Below are 19,668 nucleotides of genomic sequence, written 5' to 3'. Positions count from 1 at the left end.
ATGAGGTGCATAGTGCGCAGTGGTCGGCAACTTTCTGCAGAGTCAGACTTACACTATATTGCCAAAAGTATTCACCTGCCTTGACTCGCATATGAATTTAAGTGGCATCCGGTTCTTAATCCACAGGGTCTAATATGACGTTGGTCAACCCTTTGCAGCTATAACAGCTTCAACTCTTCTGGAAGGCTTTCCACAAGGTTTAGGAGTGTGTTTATGGGAATTTTGACCATTCTTCCAGAAGTGTGTTTGTGAGGTCACACTCTGATGTTGTAGGGAAGGCCTGGCTCTCAGTCTCCACTCTAATTCTTCCCAAATGTGTTCTATTGGGTTGAGGTCAGGGCTCTGTGCAGGCCAGTCAAGTTCATCCACACCAAACTCTCTCATCCATGTCTTCACGGGTCATGTTGGAACAGGAAGGGGCCGTCCCCAAACTGTTCCCACAAAGTTGGGAGAATGGAATGTCCAACATCTCTTGGTATGCTGAAGCCTTCAGAGTTCCTTCCACTGGAACTAAGGGGCCAATATATGGCCACATATAGTTATAGGATTGCATTTATAATAGTTTAATCACATAGATTTCGGACTGTAACTCAAACGGGTCCGTCCTGGACACGCCCCCTTCGGTCAACATAAAGTCCCAGTCGGCAACATTTTTTTGATCATATTCACCGAAGCCGACACTATTCTCCGATAGAACAACATAAATCATCCGGCGCTCCTCCACGTGCACATAGAGCCTGATCATCCTGTCGAATCAGCACGCAGCAGCCCTGCTGCTTTGTTCGTGCACACACAGAGCCCCTCTGCCCTCGGGTTGTACCACTACCACAGGGGGGAGGCAGAGGGAAGTAGGAACAAGCTTCTAATTCCTTGGTTAAAAACCGAAACGAGGAGGTCGAAAACAAACAAATGGTAAAATAAAATTTATGGCCGCAAGATTTAGCATATTGATCGGTGCTGTTTGACCAGTCACCCATGGTCGAGCTCACGGAGAAGACAGCTCATCAACTGAAATGGATTTCAGCGGGACGACACCCACTACGAAGCTACCGCAGATTGGCGCTAATGGTTCAAAACCAACCCTCGGGCCCGACACGGAGAATCCCTATATTTCTTGTGTTGTATTGGTGCTTCTGTTATTATTTTATTCACTTCCTCATATTATAACCGCCGTTGTCCATTGATATTTCTCCTGTGCAGAACGCAAAGATCCCTATTTCAACGGCTTATGATCTATGGAAATGACACTGATTTATTAAATTATATTGATTCATTGTTCATTAATTTATAAGTGGTCATTACAGTCCCTAAAGTGAACTCTATAAAGTTCTGTCCGACCAACAGATGGTGCCCTTTTTCATGAGAGCAGGTATTAAAATTGTATATTAATACACATTGACATACATATTTTAATATAGTCCTTAGTTTCCTACATAATTATTTTAACTCTAATTATATACATGTTATTTATCATGATATACAGTGGTGTGAAAAAGTATTTGCCCCCTTCCTGCTTTCTTCTTTTTTTGCATGTTTGTCACACTTAAATGTTTCAGATCATCAAACAAATTTTAATATAAGTCAAGGATAACTCAAGTAAACACAAAATGCAGTTTTAAAATGAAGGTTTGTATTATAAAGGTAGAAAACCTACATGGCCCTGTGTGAAAAAGTATTTGCCCCTCCAGTTAAAACATAACTTAACTAAGATTTATCACTTCAAGGTTCAATTTCTCTAGCCACCCCCAGGCCTGATTACTGCCGCACCACTTCCCAATCAAGAATTCACTTAAATTAGACCTGCCTGACAAAGTGAAGCTCCTCAAAAGCAAGACATCATGGTGAAAACCAAAGAAATTCAGGAACAAATGAGAAAGAAAGCAATTGAGATCTATCAGTCTGGAAAAGGTTATAAAGCCATTTCTAAAGCTTTGAGACTCAAGAGAACCACAGTGAGAGCCATAATCCACAAATGGCGAATACATAACACCGTGATGAGCCTTCCCAGGAGTGGCCGGCCAACCAAAATGACGCCAAGAGTGCAGCGACGACTCATCCAAGAGGTCACAAAAGACCCCAGAACAACATCAAAAGAACTGCAGGCCTCACTTGCATCAATTAAGGTCAATGTTCATGACTCTACCATAAGAAAGACACTGGGCAAAAATGGCCTACATGGCCGAGTTCCAAGACGAAAACCACTGCTGAGCCAAAAAAATATTAAAGCTCGTCTAATGTTTGCCAGGAAACATCTTGATGATCCCCAACACTTTTGAGAGAATACTTTGTGGACTGACGAGACAAAAGTTGAACTTTATGGAAGGTGTGTGTCCCAATACATCTGGCGTAAAAGTAACGCAGCTTTTCAGAAAAAGAACATCATACCAACAGTAAAATATGGTGGTGGTAGTGTGATGGTATGGGGCTGTTTTGCTGCTTCAGGGCCTGGAAGACTTGCTGTGATAAATGGAGCCATGAATTCTGCTGTCTACCAACAAATCCTGAAGGAGAATGTCTGTCCATCTGTTCGCGACCTCAAGCTGAAGCGAACTTGGGTTCTGCAGCAGGATACTGATCCAAAACACACCAGCAAGTCCACCTCTGAATGGCTAAAGAAGAACAAAATTAAGACTTTGGAGTGGCCTAGTCAAAGTCCTGACCTGAATCCTATTAAGATGCTGTGGCATGACCTCAAAAAGGCGGTTCATGCTCGAAAACCCTCCAATAAGGTTGAATTACAACGACTGTGCAAAGAGGAGTGGGCCAAAATTCCTCCACAGCGCTGTCAAAGACTCATTGCAAGTTATCGCAAATGCTTGAAGGCTGTTGCTGCTGCTAAGGGTGGCCAAACCAGTTATTAGGTTTAGGGGGGAAATACTTTTTCACATAGGGCAATGTACATTTGGATTTTTTTTCCCCCTTAATAAAAGAAAACTTCATTTAAAAACGGCATTTTGTGTTTAATTGTGTTGTCCTTGCCTTATATTAAAATGTGTTTGATGATCTGAAACATTTAAGTGTGACAAACATGCAAAAAAAGAAGAAAGCAGGAAGGGGGCAAATACTTTTTCACACCACTGTATGTGTACGGCCGAAGTTTAACTCATGGAAGTCATTGAACCACCTTCTTTTGTCCGTGTTAACTTCTAGCAGCTACTTGCTTGGGGAAACTGATGGACTAATGTGATTATACAGGTTTTAAAGGGAGTAGCGAGTCACTCAATCAATCGTTTAAATTAGTATATTTTGACTGGCGTTAGCAGCAAGTGACCCGGGTGAATGGGGACAGCAGACTCGACTCACCCAGATCAGGGTGATATGAAATTTCACGAAATTACGCGTTTTCCAGTTGACTGACTTCCAGTTGATTTTCATTGTGAAATTCCGCGATTCAGTCTGCGTTTTCCGCACCTGATGCAAGCCACAAATTGCGGCTTGGTGAGCCACAAGCTCCTTGCGAGCCGCGCAAGGAGTAACACTTTTCCTTTCCTCCCTCTATCCTGCATACAGATATGCAACCCTTGTCTATTGCAATAGACAACATGTTTAGGAGGAAACGTAATTCCACAGAAATTATGTTTTTTTTATCAGCAGAAAGCAAACATTTATATTGAACGTTTCTGCAAAATGTCATTACTTTCCCTCAAGGTTTTGGACCAAATTGTCCCGTAGAGTGGATTTCAACAGTCAATGCTGCCAAAAACCAACCTGATTGCCATGTGGCTGGCCATGTTTGTTGTTGTTTCATTTTTTACATAAGAAATCACACACTGTGGATGACTTTCTGACCAACCAATCATGTGGTATGCTTAATACAGCAACAGCATCTTTGACAGAGTCTACGAGTCATGATGTTTTTAATTTACATCCTCTCTGGGCGGTTACTAATATGGGTTCAATGTCCTCTTGTATCATCACATTGTTGACAAACTCAGATTAAGCATCACTCAGTAAAACGTACAAAAACATTTAATTGGTCAAGGCCGGTCAAAATTGGATCACGTTTGAAATCACCTCCAGGGAAGCTCATCTTAAAGTTTGTCTTTTCTTTTTCCTAGAACGAAAGAAGATTACACTGACTGTTGGAAACCAGCTGTCTTACAAGAAGATCTACAATGTTGTGGGATACCTGAAAGGAAGGAGAAACCCAGGTTTGTACAAATGCTCCGAAGGTTTTTGTCATAAAGCAGAAATGTTTCTCAACATATCAGTATTTGGCAGAGCTGTGACAGACAAAGATCAGAATTCTATCTCACACAGACAAAGCCTTCTACTGCAGTTCCTACTCTCCTCCAGTCAAGTTAGCCTAGTGCATTTTGCGGATCACTGCTTCTAGAACTTTGTATGTGTCCATGTCCTGACCTCATTGAAGGGACGGATCTTTAGGATACTGCTTTGAATGTCTCAGCACGGACCATGCAGAGCGGTGGTCACACTGCTGCCCAAGATTCGAGACAACAACAGCGGGATCTAGCTGGACATTTTCCATTGCTTCCATTTATGGAAGGTCTGGTGATGGAGCAGGCCAAGCAGGTGATCACAGCTTTCTGGACACTGTTTTACAGCTGGTTGAATCCCCATTGAAAGAGTTTTACGAAGTGTGGCAACGCAGCTGCACATTAAGTGGGTATTCTCTCCATTTCTGAAGCTCTCTGACTCCATTCACAGGAATAAAGGCAGTGACTCTAACCTCCCAGGATAGAGATCTGGAGTCAGAGTAGGTTTTACTATCCGTACTTTATTACGCCCAAGAAGAGGGCATAGTCTATACCTATTTTATACCTCCACAGTCTGAACCAATGCATTGCCCATAAGACCGGGACACAGAGCTGGTTCAGTGAAGTGATTAGTTCACCACCATTGACAAAAAGGATGCAACTTGGATGTCGGGCTGGCACTTAAAAAATATTTTTTTTTGTGTTTGCCTTTCAGTCTATGGGCCACACAAAAAGTGATATATGAACCTCCTGAAGCTTGAGCCTGTGTGCCTGGTCCTCCAACACTTTAGGTCCTTGGTACAGGGGGGGCACATGTTAGTTAGGACTGACAACTGTACCACAATGGGAACTACCATTGGTCCTTATGGATTTAGTGAAGGATACCTATGTACCTCTCTAGCACTTCTCTCTGAAGACGTTGTCACTTTAGACAGGTTTGCTGCTTGCTCTGACCTCGGCCAAGAGAGTGTGTGAACTAACTGCTCTGCCGGTTCACCCCAGTTGCTTGTTGTTCCGTGATGACTGCAGCAGAGCTATGCACAGACCAAACCTTACCTGTTCCCAAAACTTAAAGGATTTCCTACAGGTCGAGCTTGTTGGGCACCTTTTCAGAGTTTGTGCTAACAGGGAGTGACACAGGGCTGGTAAAAAAAGGTGGGTTTCTGTCAGTGTGTTGCACTTGACTCTCCCCTTGGCTAGATTCACTTGCATGTTCCCATGCTCCTTCATGACCTGGGTAATGAGAACTGGAGGGTGTCTTTTGTTTGTTTTAGACCCCATGACTCTGCTATTACCCCTCAAATCCAGTAGAGGGTGTTCCTGTGTTTATATAACTAGGGTTACAAAATTGTAACCTGTGTTTTCATTGTTTCAGTTAGTCATCCAATCAACCTCATGATCTTGAATTCAAAATCTCATCTGAAATGTTGATCACTTTCACAGGTACATTTGGTTATTTCTAACGTTAGTCAATAAAATGTATATTTGCTTGTTCACTACTGTTCAATGTCTATGTTAAGCTTTCATCAAGAAGCAAATAAAGGATCAGGACTGAAGATGTAAATGATTGCAACCATTCATGACATGTTCACAAAACACAAAAAGTAATGGTCTAAAAGTCCTTAATTAAGTTTAGCTCATTTAACATGAGGTCACCTTGTCTAAATAAGACCTGTTCTGACTAAGACTGCACAAAACATTGTTTCAGCATCGACAAAAGGATGAGTACATGAGCAATCTTTCCCAAGATGACTAAGACTGTGGCTTAGGCCAGAAACAGTTTCATGAATATTTTTACACTCAAAGGGCAGTGTTGTGAGAGGATTAAACTTGGTGTCGGCTGGGCACATTTGCTCTGAGAAAGGCCCATGGTGAATATGGTTCATGGTTCTGGCTGTGAGCACCCTTCACCTGGACCTCACAGTTTCCCGGGGTTGTGGATTTAGTGCTCGCTGAGCCCTTTCCATCATGTCTTGAAACATGGACCCTGTCTTGCTAAAGTTGTGTTACGTTTTAGTAAGTTGTCATCCCGTTATACCTATACAACAAAAGTGTTAAGGATTAAATTAATTACAAAAGCTCAATATTCTCCATCGATCTAGCCTCATCATTTTCCTGTCAATGTACACCAGATTGATGCATTTAATGCTAAAATGTACACAATGCTTTGTCATCATCTGGTGAAAATTCCTTTTTTATATTGCAATATACAGTATATCACAGAAAAAAACAATTGCAGACAATTTTTTTCAATATTGGCAGACATAGAGCTGACTAGAGCTGAAAATTGTTTCATCATTTGTTTCCTCATGCATTCTTTCCAATGATACATACTGATTTCTTCTATTAATTCTATTCTGGCTTATGCTATAGTAGAATATGTCACCTTGCTCTGGGCAATTGTGATGGTCAGCAAATTAAGCCACTATTTCACCAGCTATTCTCTGCCTTTTGGTGCTGGACAGTGGTGTTTTCGGAGTTCCCCCAGTTGCTGCTGGAGAATGTTTGGTGTGGACACTAAAGAGCCCGGTACACCTGTAGATTCAAGTGATCAGTCTCTACAGCTTAATTTCTAGAAGTGACTTCTTTGAAATTTCATGTAGTCCGCCGTTCCATTTCAGTACAAAGAATGTTAATCAATGGAGCTTTAAACAATGTCCCTCTCTCCTTGTCTGGACCCAATATTGAGAAAGGCCTCAGAAAAGAAGCAGGAGGTATTTTAGATAGTTCAAAGGGTCCTAAATACAAATCCACCATATGCCATTTTTTTAGGTGCCCAGTTTCTTGGAGTTTTCATTCAAAAATCAATGCCTTGCTCTCAGGCAAGAAAATATTGGTTGATAGGGTAAAAAAAATTAACTTCTATGTATCACCACAAAACGTTCTCAGTTTGTCACTTACATTAAGACGAGTATTTTTTTGTCTTACAAATTTTCTGAAATGTAGGGCCCTAGTTTCGTGGCGCAGCGCAGGGTGGCGGGGCCGGCGCAATGCAAGTTTCGACCCACGCAGCCTTGCGCACGGTCAGTTTGGCAGTTTGGTGGATTGCCTGCGCCAAGATGGGTGTGGCGGTGCAGCAGGGGGAGGCGTCACAGATTCAGCTTGGCGTAGCGGAAGTTTCGTGACAAAAAGCCTTGCCGAGACTGCGCTGAAAGCTCGCCAGCTCCAACCTGGTCTACTCTCGGCGCAAGGCGCAAGGCACAAGGCGTAAATAAAGTCCATTCATTCAATGCGAATCACAGCTGGCGGAGTGGAAGTTTGGCTGACTGGCGGCAGTGCGCACACGTCACCGAGACCTCACAGGCAGGTTTCCACAGTTCCAGGCACATTTACATGCAATACATAATCACAACAAACACTATTTAATGCAACTAATTGAATCAACACGTGAATTTATATCTATATAGATTGTCCCGTCACATCTGACGTCAGATCAAAGGCGGATGGCACGCGTAACGGAAACTCAGCCTCTCGGACCAAAACATCTCCCTCTCTCTCTCCTGTTTTTTATAATATTGGCATTGTTAATATTATGATACGCACGCACAGCGCGTGATGCGCGTGGTGGGAGCGGCAGCGCTGCTTCTGTCATCGGGTTGTCAAGTGACAGATCTTGCACTGAACCTCCCCTAACGCATTAAAGGAGAGGAGAGGAGCTCATTTGATTGGTGAAGATCTGAATCGGCTGTATTAATCCCAGTCAACGCCTCGTCTCCTCCTCGTCTCCCACTTTAATGCTAAAATGTACACAATGCTTTGTGTACTCACGCCTTCTTCTTCTTCTTCTCCCTCTTTCCCACTTGCGCGGGTGGGCGAGACGGCGGGTGTGCCTGCGCGAGCCTGCGCAGTGCACGAAACTTGCAACGTCCAGGCGGACACACCCCATCGGCGCGGCGCAGGTGCACTGAAAGCTGACTGCGCCTGGTCTACGAAACTAGGGCCCGTAATGTTTAAATAATTAAATGAGGCTTAATCTACTGAAATATGCGCTAATATGCACACATTTCCAAACTTGACACGTACACATTGGATGAAGCATCAATTGCATTTTTGAAGAAAAGTTGTTATACAGCATTTTTAGACAGTTCAAAGGGTCCTAAATACAAATCCACCCCATAACATTCTTTAAGGTCCCCCAGTTTGTCGGAATTTTCATTCAAAAGTGGATGCCTTGCTCTCAGGCGAGAAAATACTGGTAGATAGGATAAAAAAAAAAGTAACTTCTATGTATCACCACAAAACTTTCCCAGTCGGTCACTTACATTAAGTTTTACAAATTTTGTATTACAAATTTTCGGAAATGTGATGTTTAAATATGCAAATGAGGCTTAATCTACTGAAATATGCGCTAATATGCACACATTTCCAAACTTGACACGTAAACATTGGATGAAGCCACCTTAAAAATTGTTATTGGTATTGCTATTGGATGATATAATAGTAGCCAGCTAGTAAAGAGGTCCCTCTAAACACCACGGAGGTGTTAGCCAGCATGTGAGAATGTTAGCAATCATGGGTTTTAATTTAGCTTCAGGAATCCTGGTTTGATTTATCGTCTTAGTAGAGCTGTTTAGCTGAAAAAATAGTGTGCACTTTGCATTTTGGTACTGTTATAGCCAAAGGCCGTCCAAAAAAAATGTCGGCCGTGGCACCCATTTGCTAAAATGACCACCTGTTACAACTCTTTTCAGCAAGGAGGTGGGCGAAATGAATGGACGACGCAGAGGCGTGAACCGTTGCTTCCGCAAAGTCCATTTCTGTTAATGGACACTTCGAAGGGCATTATCCCGCTTATACCATGGTCACCTACGAAAGAAAGAAATATTTAATCAATTAATAATACTTTAATGTGTTTTAGAGTTAAAATCGTAAGGGTTTTTTTTATCTTTAGAAGTCGAGCGGACTATTTAATATCTCCCATATGCAAGCGTTGCCAAGCAACGTGGCCATAGCGACCCAACCGCAGCAGTTGATCAGTAATGGGAAGTGAGATGATGGCTTAACCTTACGTTCCGTGATACAAAGTATCATTTTAGAAGGCCAGTGCACTACATACCGCTTGTGTGTGTCCTACTTACTGCTTGTGTGTGTCCAGAGGATGATGCAAAATTTTGTTTCAAAATATCAAAGTTCACAGATAGTTTCCTAAATCGTTTTTATTACGTTATTCAACGTTTATTGACGTCACTTAAATGGCGGTTAATACCGGCTCCAGATTCCTCAAACTGGCAACACTGTATTCTCCTCCTTCCTTGGTCAACTGGACAGACGCATTAAACAGTCGCAAAACGTCATTGAGAGTAGCGGCAGTGTAGCTTTCAAAGTTGATGTCCATGTTTTTTCAGCCAGGTAGTCTCTTAATGTTTAACTGCCCATTTCGTGGTTTTCTTTGTGTTTATCTCGTCCTTGTCATCCTCTAATTCGTTTAATTCCTCCGGTGTCACCTCCTTGTGTCGCTTCTCCTTTTACTTTTCATATTCTCTTCTCTCTTTTTCTTCTGCTGCATCCCAGTCTTCAAAATTGTCAAACTCACCAAATAAGTTAAAAGAAATGATAAATTCCTTTTTTTTTTTTTATGTGGCTCAACACATGAGCTTCGGGAGGCGGCCTACAGACTCCAGTGTGTCCAGGCCGAGCACAGGCATGCTGAAGGAGAGGAGGAGAGGCAGTCGGCCCTGGCGAGGGCCAGGGAGCTGGTTTCTGGCAGCCCGTGGCTCAGGGGCTCATTGCCTGCCTGGGTCAGGGGCTTTCTCTCAACCCCTGAACTCCGGCCATCCTCCGCAGCCACGCTACCAGCTCCGTCCTCAGCCACAGCCAAGCATCCAGCCCAGGCCTTAGCCACAGCCAAGCATCCAGCCCAGGCCTTAGCCACAGCAGAGCATCCAGCCCAGGCCTTAGCCACAGCCAAGCATCCAGCCCAGGCCTTAGCCACAGCCAACACAGTCGACACTCTCCAGTGGTCTTCAGTCGGCGGCCCGTCCGTCACCAGTCCCGGCGGAGGATCGCCCGGCACCAGCCCAGACAGGGGACCGTCCCACACCTATTGGGGGTTCGCCTGTCACCCATTCCTGTTCCGACGGGGGGCCGTCCCACGCCTGCTCCACGCAGCCTTCAGGAGGTCCGCTCATCACCCGTTCCTGTTCCGACGGGGGGTCGTCCTACGCCTGCTCCACGTCGCCTTCCTGAGCGGTCCCGCCCGCTAGGTCGCCCTCATGCCCGGCCTCCTGAGCGGTCCCGCCCGCCAGGTCGCCCTCATGTCCGGCCTCCTGAGCGGTCCCGCCCGCCAGGTCGCCCTCATGCCCGGCCTCCTGAGCGGTCCCGCCCGCCAGGTCGCCCTCATGCCCGGCCTCCTGAGCGGTCCCGCCCGCCAGGTCGCCCACATGCCCGGCCTCCTGAGCGGTCCCGCCCGCCAGGTCGCCGTCATGCCCGGCCTCCTGAGCGGCCCCGTCCACTGGGGCGCCCTCATGCCCGGCCTCCTGAGCGGCCCCGTCCACTGGGTCGCCCTCATGCCCGGCCTCCTGAGCCCTGCCCCCAGACCCCCTCCACCCACCCTACGTATCTTGAACCCCTCCTCCTGGCCCCCTCCACCCGCCCTACGTATCATGAACCTTGGGGACGTCTGGGATCCGTCCCTTGAGGGGGGGGTTATGTCACGATCTGTGTTTTTGTCATGTTCTGTTTCATTGGTTTTGATTTCCTGTTTTATTTTGTCCTCAGTGTCAGTTCCTGTCTCGTACTTCCTGGTCCTTGTTGTTTCCACTGTCTTGACTCCCCCACCCTCTCGTGTTGATTACCATGCCTGCCCTGATGTGTTTCACCTGTCCCTCGTCAGCTCCCTGCCTCCCTGTGTATATAGTCTGTGTGTTTCCCCTGTCTCTTGTTGGTTCATTGTCGATGTCGTTTGTCGATGTTGCTGTCACTGTCGCCACTGTCTTCCCCTGCATGCTGCACCACGTCATGTCCCTGGATTGTTCTCTGTACCTGCGTCCTGCCTTCCGTGTCCCTTTGTGTTCTGGTTTTCTTTCGTGTTTCTTTTGACGGCCTTGTTTTTGCCTTGTGGTCTTCCTGGTTTGGTACTTTGTTTTTTGTCTTAGTTTTTGTTTTGTATTTAGTTTATTATTGAAATAACTCCCTTTTTTCTGCATTTGGGTCCTCACCTCCTGTTTTCGAGTCCACGTCTTGTCCAGAACCTGACAGGTATAACCTGAAGTAGAAACACCCATGGAGCCAAGCCTAGGAAAAGGGATAATAGCCGGATGTTGGGCTCCCATTCATATTTTGAATTATTTTGTACATCAGATAACTTAACATCTGAAGCCTAAGATTGATTTTTTTTTTTTTTTTTCGGGTCAAATGGGAGCACTGGGGGCACTACTATGAGTGCATTCAAATTGCTAGTTTTAAAAATACTAAGACGGCTCGACACAACATGACACTTTGCTTGTAGTATTATCAGGCTCTCTACGAACTCGAGCCTTGATAACATTTTTAGTATACAAATAGTTTGCTTTAAAGACGTTTTTGTTAGCACAGGACCTACATCGATAGGTTAGGTCCAGTCTTGTTATTTTAAGGAACTTCTTGTAGGCTACACAAACAATGTTCCCAATGCTCGAGTTCATGTGTAGAGACCCTGGTGATACTACGAGCAAAGTTTCATGTTTTGTTGAGCCTTCTTAGTGTTTTAAAAATAGTGATTTTGATGCTATCATAGCAGTGCCCCTAGCGCTCCTATTCAAAAAGCCATTTGACCTGAAAACAAAAATCAAGCGTAGCGTTAGTTCTGGCAGGCCACGACATCAAGCTCTAAATCAGCAGCAACAGCGTAGCTGTCAAAACCGAGGAGATCAGCTGACGGCTCAGCTGACTCCCCGTGCTCGCTTCCTATTGGGAAATTGCATTCAGAGCGCACTATTTAAACTGCTCTAGCCTGACCTCCCTCGTTGCTTCCTCTGCCGGCGTTTTCAACCCACCTCCACCCCAGCTCCTCCCGTCATCTGTTATGTACCTTACCATTGTTCTTGTTGGTTGCTCTGCTCTGTCTGGGTTTTTCTTTGCTGCTACGCTCCCTGCTTATGCCGTTCATGATGGCTCATGAAGGGCAGGAAGGTGCTCTTCCTGCCTCAGGCTTTCCACGCAAGCGCGTGGAAGAGCAGGGAGTCCCAGAACAGTACCATACCGCCAAATGAAACTTGTGCAAATAAATAAAGATTCTTTTTGACAAAGTGGTCCTGACTGAAATGCTTTCAATCTTAAAAGTGGCGCTTCTGTGTAATTGTGCTCAGAATCAATCAGAAGACCAATTCAGAGCGGGAATTTGCCTCTTCCTGCAAAGTGGGAGAACTTTATTGGTCATGCGGACAAGTCATGATGTTCGAGTAAGCACGTTTGTGAAGGGCATGACAATAGAAAGACTGCCACCAACCGGAGATTTTCTCTACTTCCACATTCAGCGTTCACTTCCAGGCTTTGGTCCAGGCCCACATGCAGCAGCCAATTCTGCCGTCCCCTGAGACCATGGGATGGAAAACTGTGTTTTACGTGGTATCTATGTCTTTTTTTTTTTTACCCCATTCATACAGTTGTGTTTTGCAAATGTGTGAGACGCTTATTGTTTCAGTACAAAATATGAAGAACTGGTACCCTTATGTTATATAGTGGATTCATATTCGGGAGACATTGAACCTTCAAAATATCATGTAAAACAACTTTTCCCCTCAAATGGCTTCATCCAATGTGTACGTGTCAAGTTTGGAAATTTGTGCATATTAGCGCACATTTAATTAGATTAAGCCTCATTTGCATATGTAAACATTACATTTCAGAAAACTTGCAATACAAAAAATACTTAATGTTAGTGAAAAACTGGAAAGGTTTTGTGGTGATACATAAAAGTTAAAATGTTTATCCTAATGTTACCTATAAGAGCAAGGCATCCATTTTTTATGGAGAAACTGGGGTCCTAAAAAAAGTTATACGGTGGATTTGTATTAAGGACCCTTTGAACTATCTCAAAATGCTGTATAACAACTTTTCCTCAAAAATGCCTACAGGGTTACATAATCCTGAAATCTGGTCCAGACTATCCTGTCCCTGTGTTGGTTTATTTCAAGATAGTTCTTTATTTCAGGGGATTCATGACAGTTTGACATACCGGCATATGTTTTAAATAAATGTTTTTTTCCCTCATTGTCTCCTCCCAACATACAGTATTATGTATTTTGAATGTTTAAATGGCCCTTCTGCTTTGCTGTTTTTACTCTTGTCCTTTTTAGTTGTCAGAGTCCCTTTAACATGCCCTCCTCTCACGCCTTCCCCTCTGCTCGTGGCAGTTTGTAGCTACTGTACCTGTCTTGCCAATCACTGATTATGGTGATATTAGTCACCATAATGGGCCACTAAAGCAGATAATATGGGTCACACATCTCTAGAAGGAGGGACACTTTAACCAGTTGTTGGCTTTTGATCATGTCTTTTCCGTAGTAATTTAGGTCGACTCTAAACAGAATGAATGTTCATGCACATTAACTTGTTTTAACCCATACTACCCACAACAATACAGACTTTGCATGAATCTGTAATGCTATATACAATGCTTAAATAAAATGTACGTTTCAGTGTTTCAGCTTTATAAATATGGAATCTGACAAGAAAGCCCACCTGCAGGTTGAGAAAGTAAAACAGAACTTTTCATTCTTCACACTACAAAGGATCACCTTAAATGCCTTTGAGGAGAGACACACGTGGGGATCCCCATTTGTATGATTTATCACATCTTGCCACACTCTGATGGCAGGCTTTTTGCCTTGACCTTCAACCCAGAATGCCATCTCTGTACTTCAATTTCTTTTTACGTATTGGCTGACATAACAATATTGACAATAAGCTAGAATCAGCAGATATATCAGCCAGGTCAAACTCGGACTAGCTCTCACTCAGATGACACATCACACAATTATAGTCTCATACTGCCCACCTGTATGCTCTTTTCATTAAATTGACATGATTGTGAGATTAGCTTGAAAAATATGACACTGTAAATCTGTATCAGGTGGAGGAAACATTTGTGATACCAACTCTAGTTAAACATTCCTACTTGCTCAAATGACCTGAATGAGCTCACCTGAATCTGTAACAGGAAATCAATAAAATGCATGTGTCAAATTTGACATGATGCCCTTGATTATACGGAATTTAATAATGTAAATGTTATCACTGTCAACAAATCCCATTACAAAACATTGTTATACGATTTACCAAGAGGTTTGACTCAAATGCAGACATTGAAAATACACAGATTGGGGGGGGGGGGGTTAGTCATATAATAATTAATTAATTATAATTATTAATAATTAACTTAGTCATATAATAATTAATATATTTTCCTTGAATTTTGCATGGGGAGCATGAGTTACCTCAGGTTTTCCAACATACAATGCAGCATCACTTAGCTTAGCTTTCATAAACAAACATTGCAATAATTCTACAAAATCTGTATCTACATCAGAGCACTCGACTGCAAAGAAAGTGACATTAGTTGAGTCCAACCACTGTGTCAATTTGACACAAGATGAATTCGCTAGGCAAGTAACTCAAACATTCTCTCCTTCAAAGTAAACAATACTTTTACTCGTAGATTTCCTTGCATGTCTTCACTCTGGTATGACACTGCAGTGCTGTACAATATCAAACCTTTATTTAACACTCGTAGGGCATTACAGTAGTCTAGCCTACTAGTAATAAAGGCATGTACAAGTTTTTCTAAGTCTTGAGCTGACATGAGCCCTCTAAGTCTTGCTACATTTTTGAGGTGATAGCAGGCTGATTTTGTTACTGATTTAATGTGACTGTCGAAATGTAAATCAGAATCCATAATAACCCCAAGATTTCTGGCTTTGTTTGAGGTTTTCAGGGACAGAGAGTGAAGGTGTTGAATTACTTTAAACCTTTCTTTTTTAGCACCAAAAACAATTATCTCAGTTTTGTCCTCATTTAGTTGTAGGAAGTTTTGGCACATCCAGTCTTTGACTTGCTCAATGAACTGGCACAGAAGATCTATGGGGCGATAGTCGTTTGGTGATAGTGCTACATAGATTTGGTTGTCATCGGCATAGCAATGGTGGTCAATGTTATTATTTTGCATGATTTGTCCTAGTGGGAGCATGTAGATGTTGAATAAAGTCGGCCCCAAGATTGAACCTTGGGGGACTCCACACGTTACATTGGTAGGTTCTGATACAAAGTCGCCAATGGAAACAAAATAGTTCCTATCTTGTAGATATGACTTGAACCAGCTTAAGACTGTGCCTGAGAGCCCCACCCAGTTTTCCAACCTGTCCAAAAGTATTGAGTGATCGATAGTGTCAAATGCAGCACTGAGGTCTAATAGCATTAAAATTGAAGTTTTGCCAGAGTCTGTGTTAAGATGGATGTCATTTACAACTTTAATAAGGGCCGTCTCGGTGCTATGAAAAGGTCGAAATCCTGACTGGAAGTTGTTGTGGCAGCCAGTTGAAGCCAGGAAGTGATTTAGTTGTTGGAGGACAACTTTCTCAATTATTTTACTTATGAAGGGTAGATTTGAAATTGGTCTGTAGTTGTTGATAATAGAGGCATCTAGGCTCCGCTTTTTTAGAAGAGGTTTAATGACTGCAGTTTTGAAGGCCTTTGGGAAATTGCCTGATTGAATGCAGTTATTAACTATTTGCAATACGTCTATTGATAGGCAGTCAAAAACAGTCTTAAAAAAGTTGGTAGGTAAAGCATCAAGGCAGCAGGTGGATGATTTTAGATTTGTCACCGTTTCCACTAGAGTTTTAGAGTCTATGGCATTAAAGCTTGCCATCATTGCTGTGTTACTTTTGCCTGAACAGGGTGGTGATCCAACTTTTTTGTTTGAGATATTGATGGCGCGTCTGATGCCTTCAATTTTATTAGTATAAAACAATGCAAACTCATTGCATTTCTGCGTGGAATGGAGTTAAGCTGGTATTTGTGTTGGGGGGGGGGGGGGGGGGGGGTTTATCAGTCTGTCAACACTTGCAAATAGGGTTTTTGCCTTATTAGTGTTGTTGGTTATGATATTGGAGAAGAATGTTTCCCTCGCACTTTTTAAGACTAAATTGTAGGCCCGGAGGCTCTCTTTATAGATGTCATGGTGAATATGAAATTTAGTACTCCGCCAGATTTGTTCAGCCTTGCTGCACTCTCTTCTCTGGGCTGTCACAACAGCAGCTTTTCTCCAGGGTGCCTTTTGCTTACCAGAAATTGTTTTAACCGTAGCAGGTGCAATGACATCTATGACATTCAGAATTTTGGAATTAAAGATGTTTACAAGATCATCAGCATGACATGGGTTTAGAGGTGGTAACGAGGAGATGGCATTTTTAAAGAGTACATTGGCATGTTCATTGATGTAGCGCTTTTTTACCTTATTTGATTCTGTTTGTGTGTCAGGAATGAAAGAAATATTAAAGAAAACACAGAAGTGATCAGACAATGAAGGATCAGTCACAAAAAGATCAGAAACATTGAGACCTTTTGTGGCTCCCGTTGTTCACTTCAAAGAGCCGGCTCTAATCCGGCTCTCGTCAAACCATCACTATTATGAACAAATATAAATAAATGCAAAGTGGTCGCAAACTGCAGATAGTCTACAGATCATGTCTAACAGGATGTAACTTTTTCTATAACTTCCTGCCAAATCTTCGAAGGCAGATGTAAACTGTCTGACTGGAGCGCAGCTTTTAGGCTCCGCCTCCTGCTGCTCTGCCTGCTCTCGTCTACTTTCCAGGCGAGGCGCTGTTCATCTCGAACAAGCCTAATGAGACAAAGTTGGGAGACAGAAAAAAGGAGGGAAACCAAGACAAGAAAAACGCGTGGCAACACAAGACTGAATGACTACAAAATAAACCCGGAGACCAAAACAACAAAAACCTACAATCATGACAGGTATAGAGTCTAGTGCAATCGTCTCTAGCACCGTAAACAAACCATTGCTATGTTTTACTTAGTATTACTCAAATAACTCTATAATTCCACCAAATAGTTAAAGAATTAGTTATTATTACATGATTTGCTTGTTGTCCCCTATATATTTTTTATTATTTTTCACATAAATCAGCAAATCATGTGCATAATAGATAGCTATGTCAGAAAGTTAACATAAAGCATATCAACATATTACAGTGTCCTTAAATCTCATAATCATTCCAGTACAGATGCAAGTCCAGATTCCCAATTCGATCACAGACAGACACAGACACAATGAGATAAGAGAAGTGGACAAATTTGTCTCGTCTTTCCTCTCTGAAAATGTCTGATATCAGATGACTCATTCAGGGTAATTAGGAGATAACGCGGTGATGCTTAATCATTAATTATCAATTAAATAAAGGCGTGATCTTCACCTCACTTGACCCGAGGAAGACCTCCTGTGGTTTAAACATTTTATCAGTTAGGTCCACTTAAAATAAAATCAGTGGACTTAATCATTTGGTTTCTACTTTTCTGTCAGTCTTCCTCAGGCTTTGGAAGCATGACTATGCACACTGGTTGTATATGAACATTTACATTATAACAGAAAGCAGGAGTAGTTGTAGTTCTGAAGCATCACATACTTTGCGTATATAATATGCAACACCTTAGCATTAACACAAAAGACACTCAATGTCAGCACAGTTCTCTGATGACTTAAGACCAGCGTTCAGTCCAGCTGATTTGTTGAGGCGTGGCTGTAGTAGGACAAAAGAACGCAGTCCCGACTGCTCACGTGCACTCCCTGGTGGTTGTTTGTGCCCCTTAAACTACACCAGCTGTATACTCCCTCCATAGTTTGTGCAGATGGTTCCTGTGATACACCCAACCCCAAATCCATTTCCCGTGCAGAATTTATACCATTATCTAATGAGGAAATCACACAAGATATTGCTCGTCGAGGTGAGGGAAGCTATATCTGAGCTTAATGCCTCTAGAAGGAGGAAGAAGGTCCGTCATTTAGATGTAAGACAACCACGAACCTGAAGAAATCATCCACCATCGACTACACTAAGCCTCAGTTGGTGCCTGCTGAACCGTTAATGATCCGTTATGATGGTATGATGCTTCATTTAACCTTTTGTGTGAATACTGAGCAATATAGATATTCATGATAAAAATATATTATTAAATGAATAAATAAAACAAATGGTACTTTCACATCTGACTGATTTGAAGCTGTTTGCAGTAATGGTTGATTTACCCTGGAAGCTGCTCTCAGTGCAATAATATGTTGTCAGATTCTTAGGCTAAGCTAGCAGGCTTCTCTAAGCACCTCTTTTCTTGAACAAAGTCATCAGCACTCAGTGTTGGAGTGATGAGCTTTGCTTTGTTCTTTGTTTTGCCTGTAGGAAGCTGCTTTGTGTATCCAAAACTCAACACTCTGTCTCTGTAGCAAATGGAAGGCATACAAAGAAGCCCAGAGTATTCATGTTTGTGTGTGAACGTGGGGGAATGTGTTATCCTTCAAACGCCAATTTGTGATTATTTTACTGAGCTATACTATCATACATTTACTTTATAATTCCCCTGAAGAACAGTGGCTAGTGTAAGGAGTGACTCTACAACATTTTTCACCTGTTCTGGAAATGTGCATCATCAACTGTAAACCATTTTATTCCCCCAGTGAGTTCACTTCATTCATTTTTAGGGATGCACGATATTATTGGCAAGGTATCGGTATCGGCCGATATTGACGTTAAAATGTATTATCGGATATCAGCTAACACGCCGATATATTAAACCGATAAATAAACACTGCTGCTTCCTTTATTAAATCAGATTAAATGCCCGAGGGCGCGAGGATTGCGTGCGACACGTGTGTCGCGACACGCGACACGTGTGTGGGGCCCTGTCATTTACACTTGGTGGAATATGGCCTGGATTGGGATCTGGCCGTAAATGGTCCTCATTTATATGGCCATCTGTTGTCCCTCTATGGGCCATGCCCTAGCTGGGGGGGCTGCTGGTGCTCTGGGTACTTGCCTGCTGGCTGGTGGGGGGGGTGGCAAGTGGGTGGTTCTATGTCGGTTGTTTTTGCCATAATGCTGCAGGTGGGTGTGTCACATATCATGTGCAAAGGGGTCAGTTTGTAAGGAGTACTACCCAAACTGCAGCATTTTTAATTCAATTCAATTTGTTTTATAGTATCATATCACAACAAACATCATCTCATTTTTTACCCCGTTTTCGTTGTCCCCAGAGTCATCCTGACTTATTAGAAGCAAAAAAACAGACAAAAATTGATGTGACCTAGCCCAAGATGTGTTGCGAGATGCTAACCCATAGGGGCAAGTTTTATCTGCTTTTCTGGGCCTCAGAAAATAATTCCAAGACCTATGCAACAGAGGTTGGGTCCTTACGAGACACGACAGCACTCGTTTAGCTCAAATAGTGTGGAGCTGGAGCTGTTTTC

At 42.9% G+C, this 19,668-nt stretch overlaps 1 protein-coding gene across 1 annotated transcript in view; it reads left to right on the top strand.

Moving 5' to 3' along the window:
• The window catches only part of naaladl2 (N-acetylated alpha-linked acidic dipeptidase like 2), a gene marked incomplete at both ends in the record, with an annotated part of 796,426 nt that overhangs the window by 368,407 nt on the left and 408,351 nt on the right, over positions 1 to 19,668 (top strand). Inside the window, one exon of the mRNA XM_084012385.1 lies at positions 4,059 to 4,151. Coding sequence (XP_083868511.1) covers positions 4,059 to 4,151 — 93 coding nt within the window. The remainder of the gene's footprint in view (positions 1 to 4,058; positions 4,152 to 19,668) is intronic.

The sequence above is a fragment of the Eutrigla gurnardus genome, assembly GCF_963514095.1.
Source record: "Eutrigla gurnardus genome assembly, chromosome: 6".
Lineage (NCBI taxonomy): Eukaryota > Metazoa > Chordata > Actinopteri > Perciformes > Triglidae > Eutrigla > Eutrigla gurnardus.
Note: the sequence above shows the minus strand (reverse complement) of the source record. Positions and strands in the feature narration are given on the sequence as shown.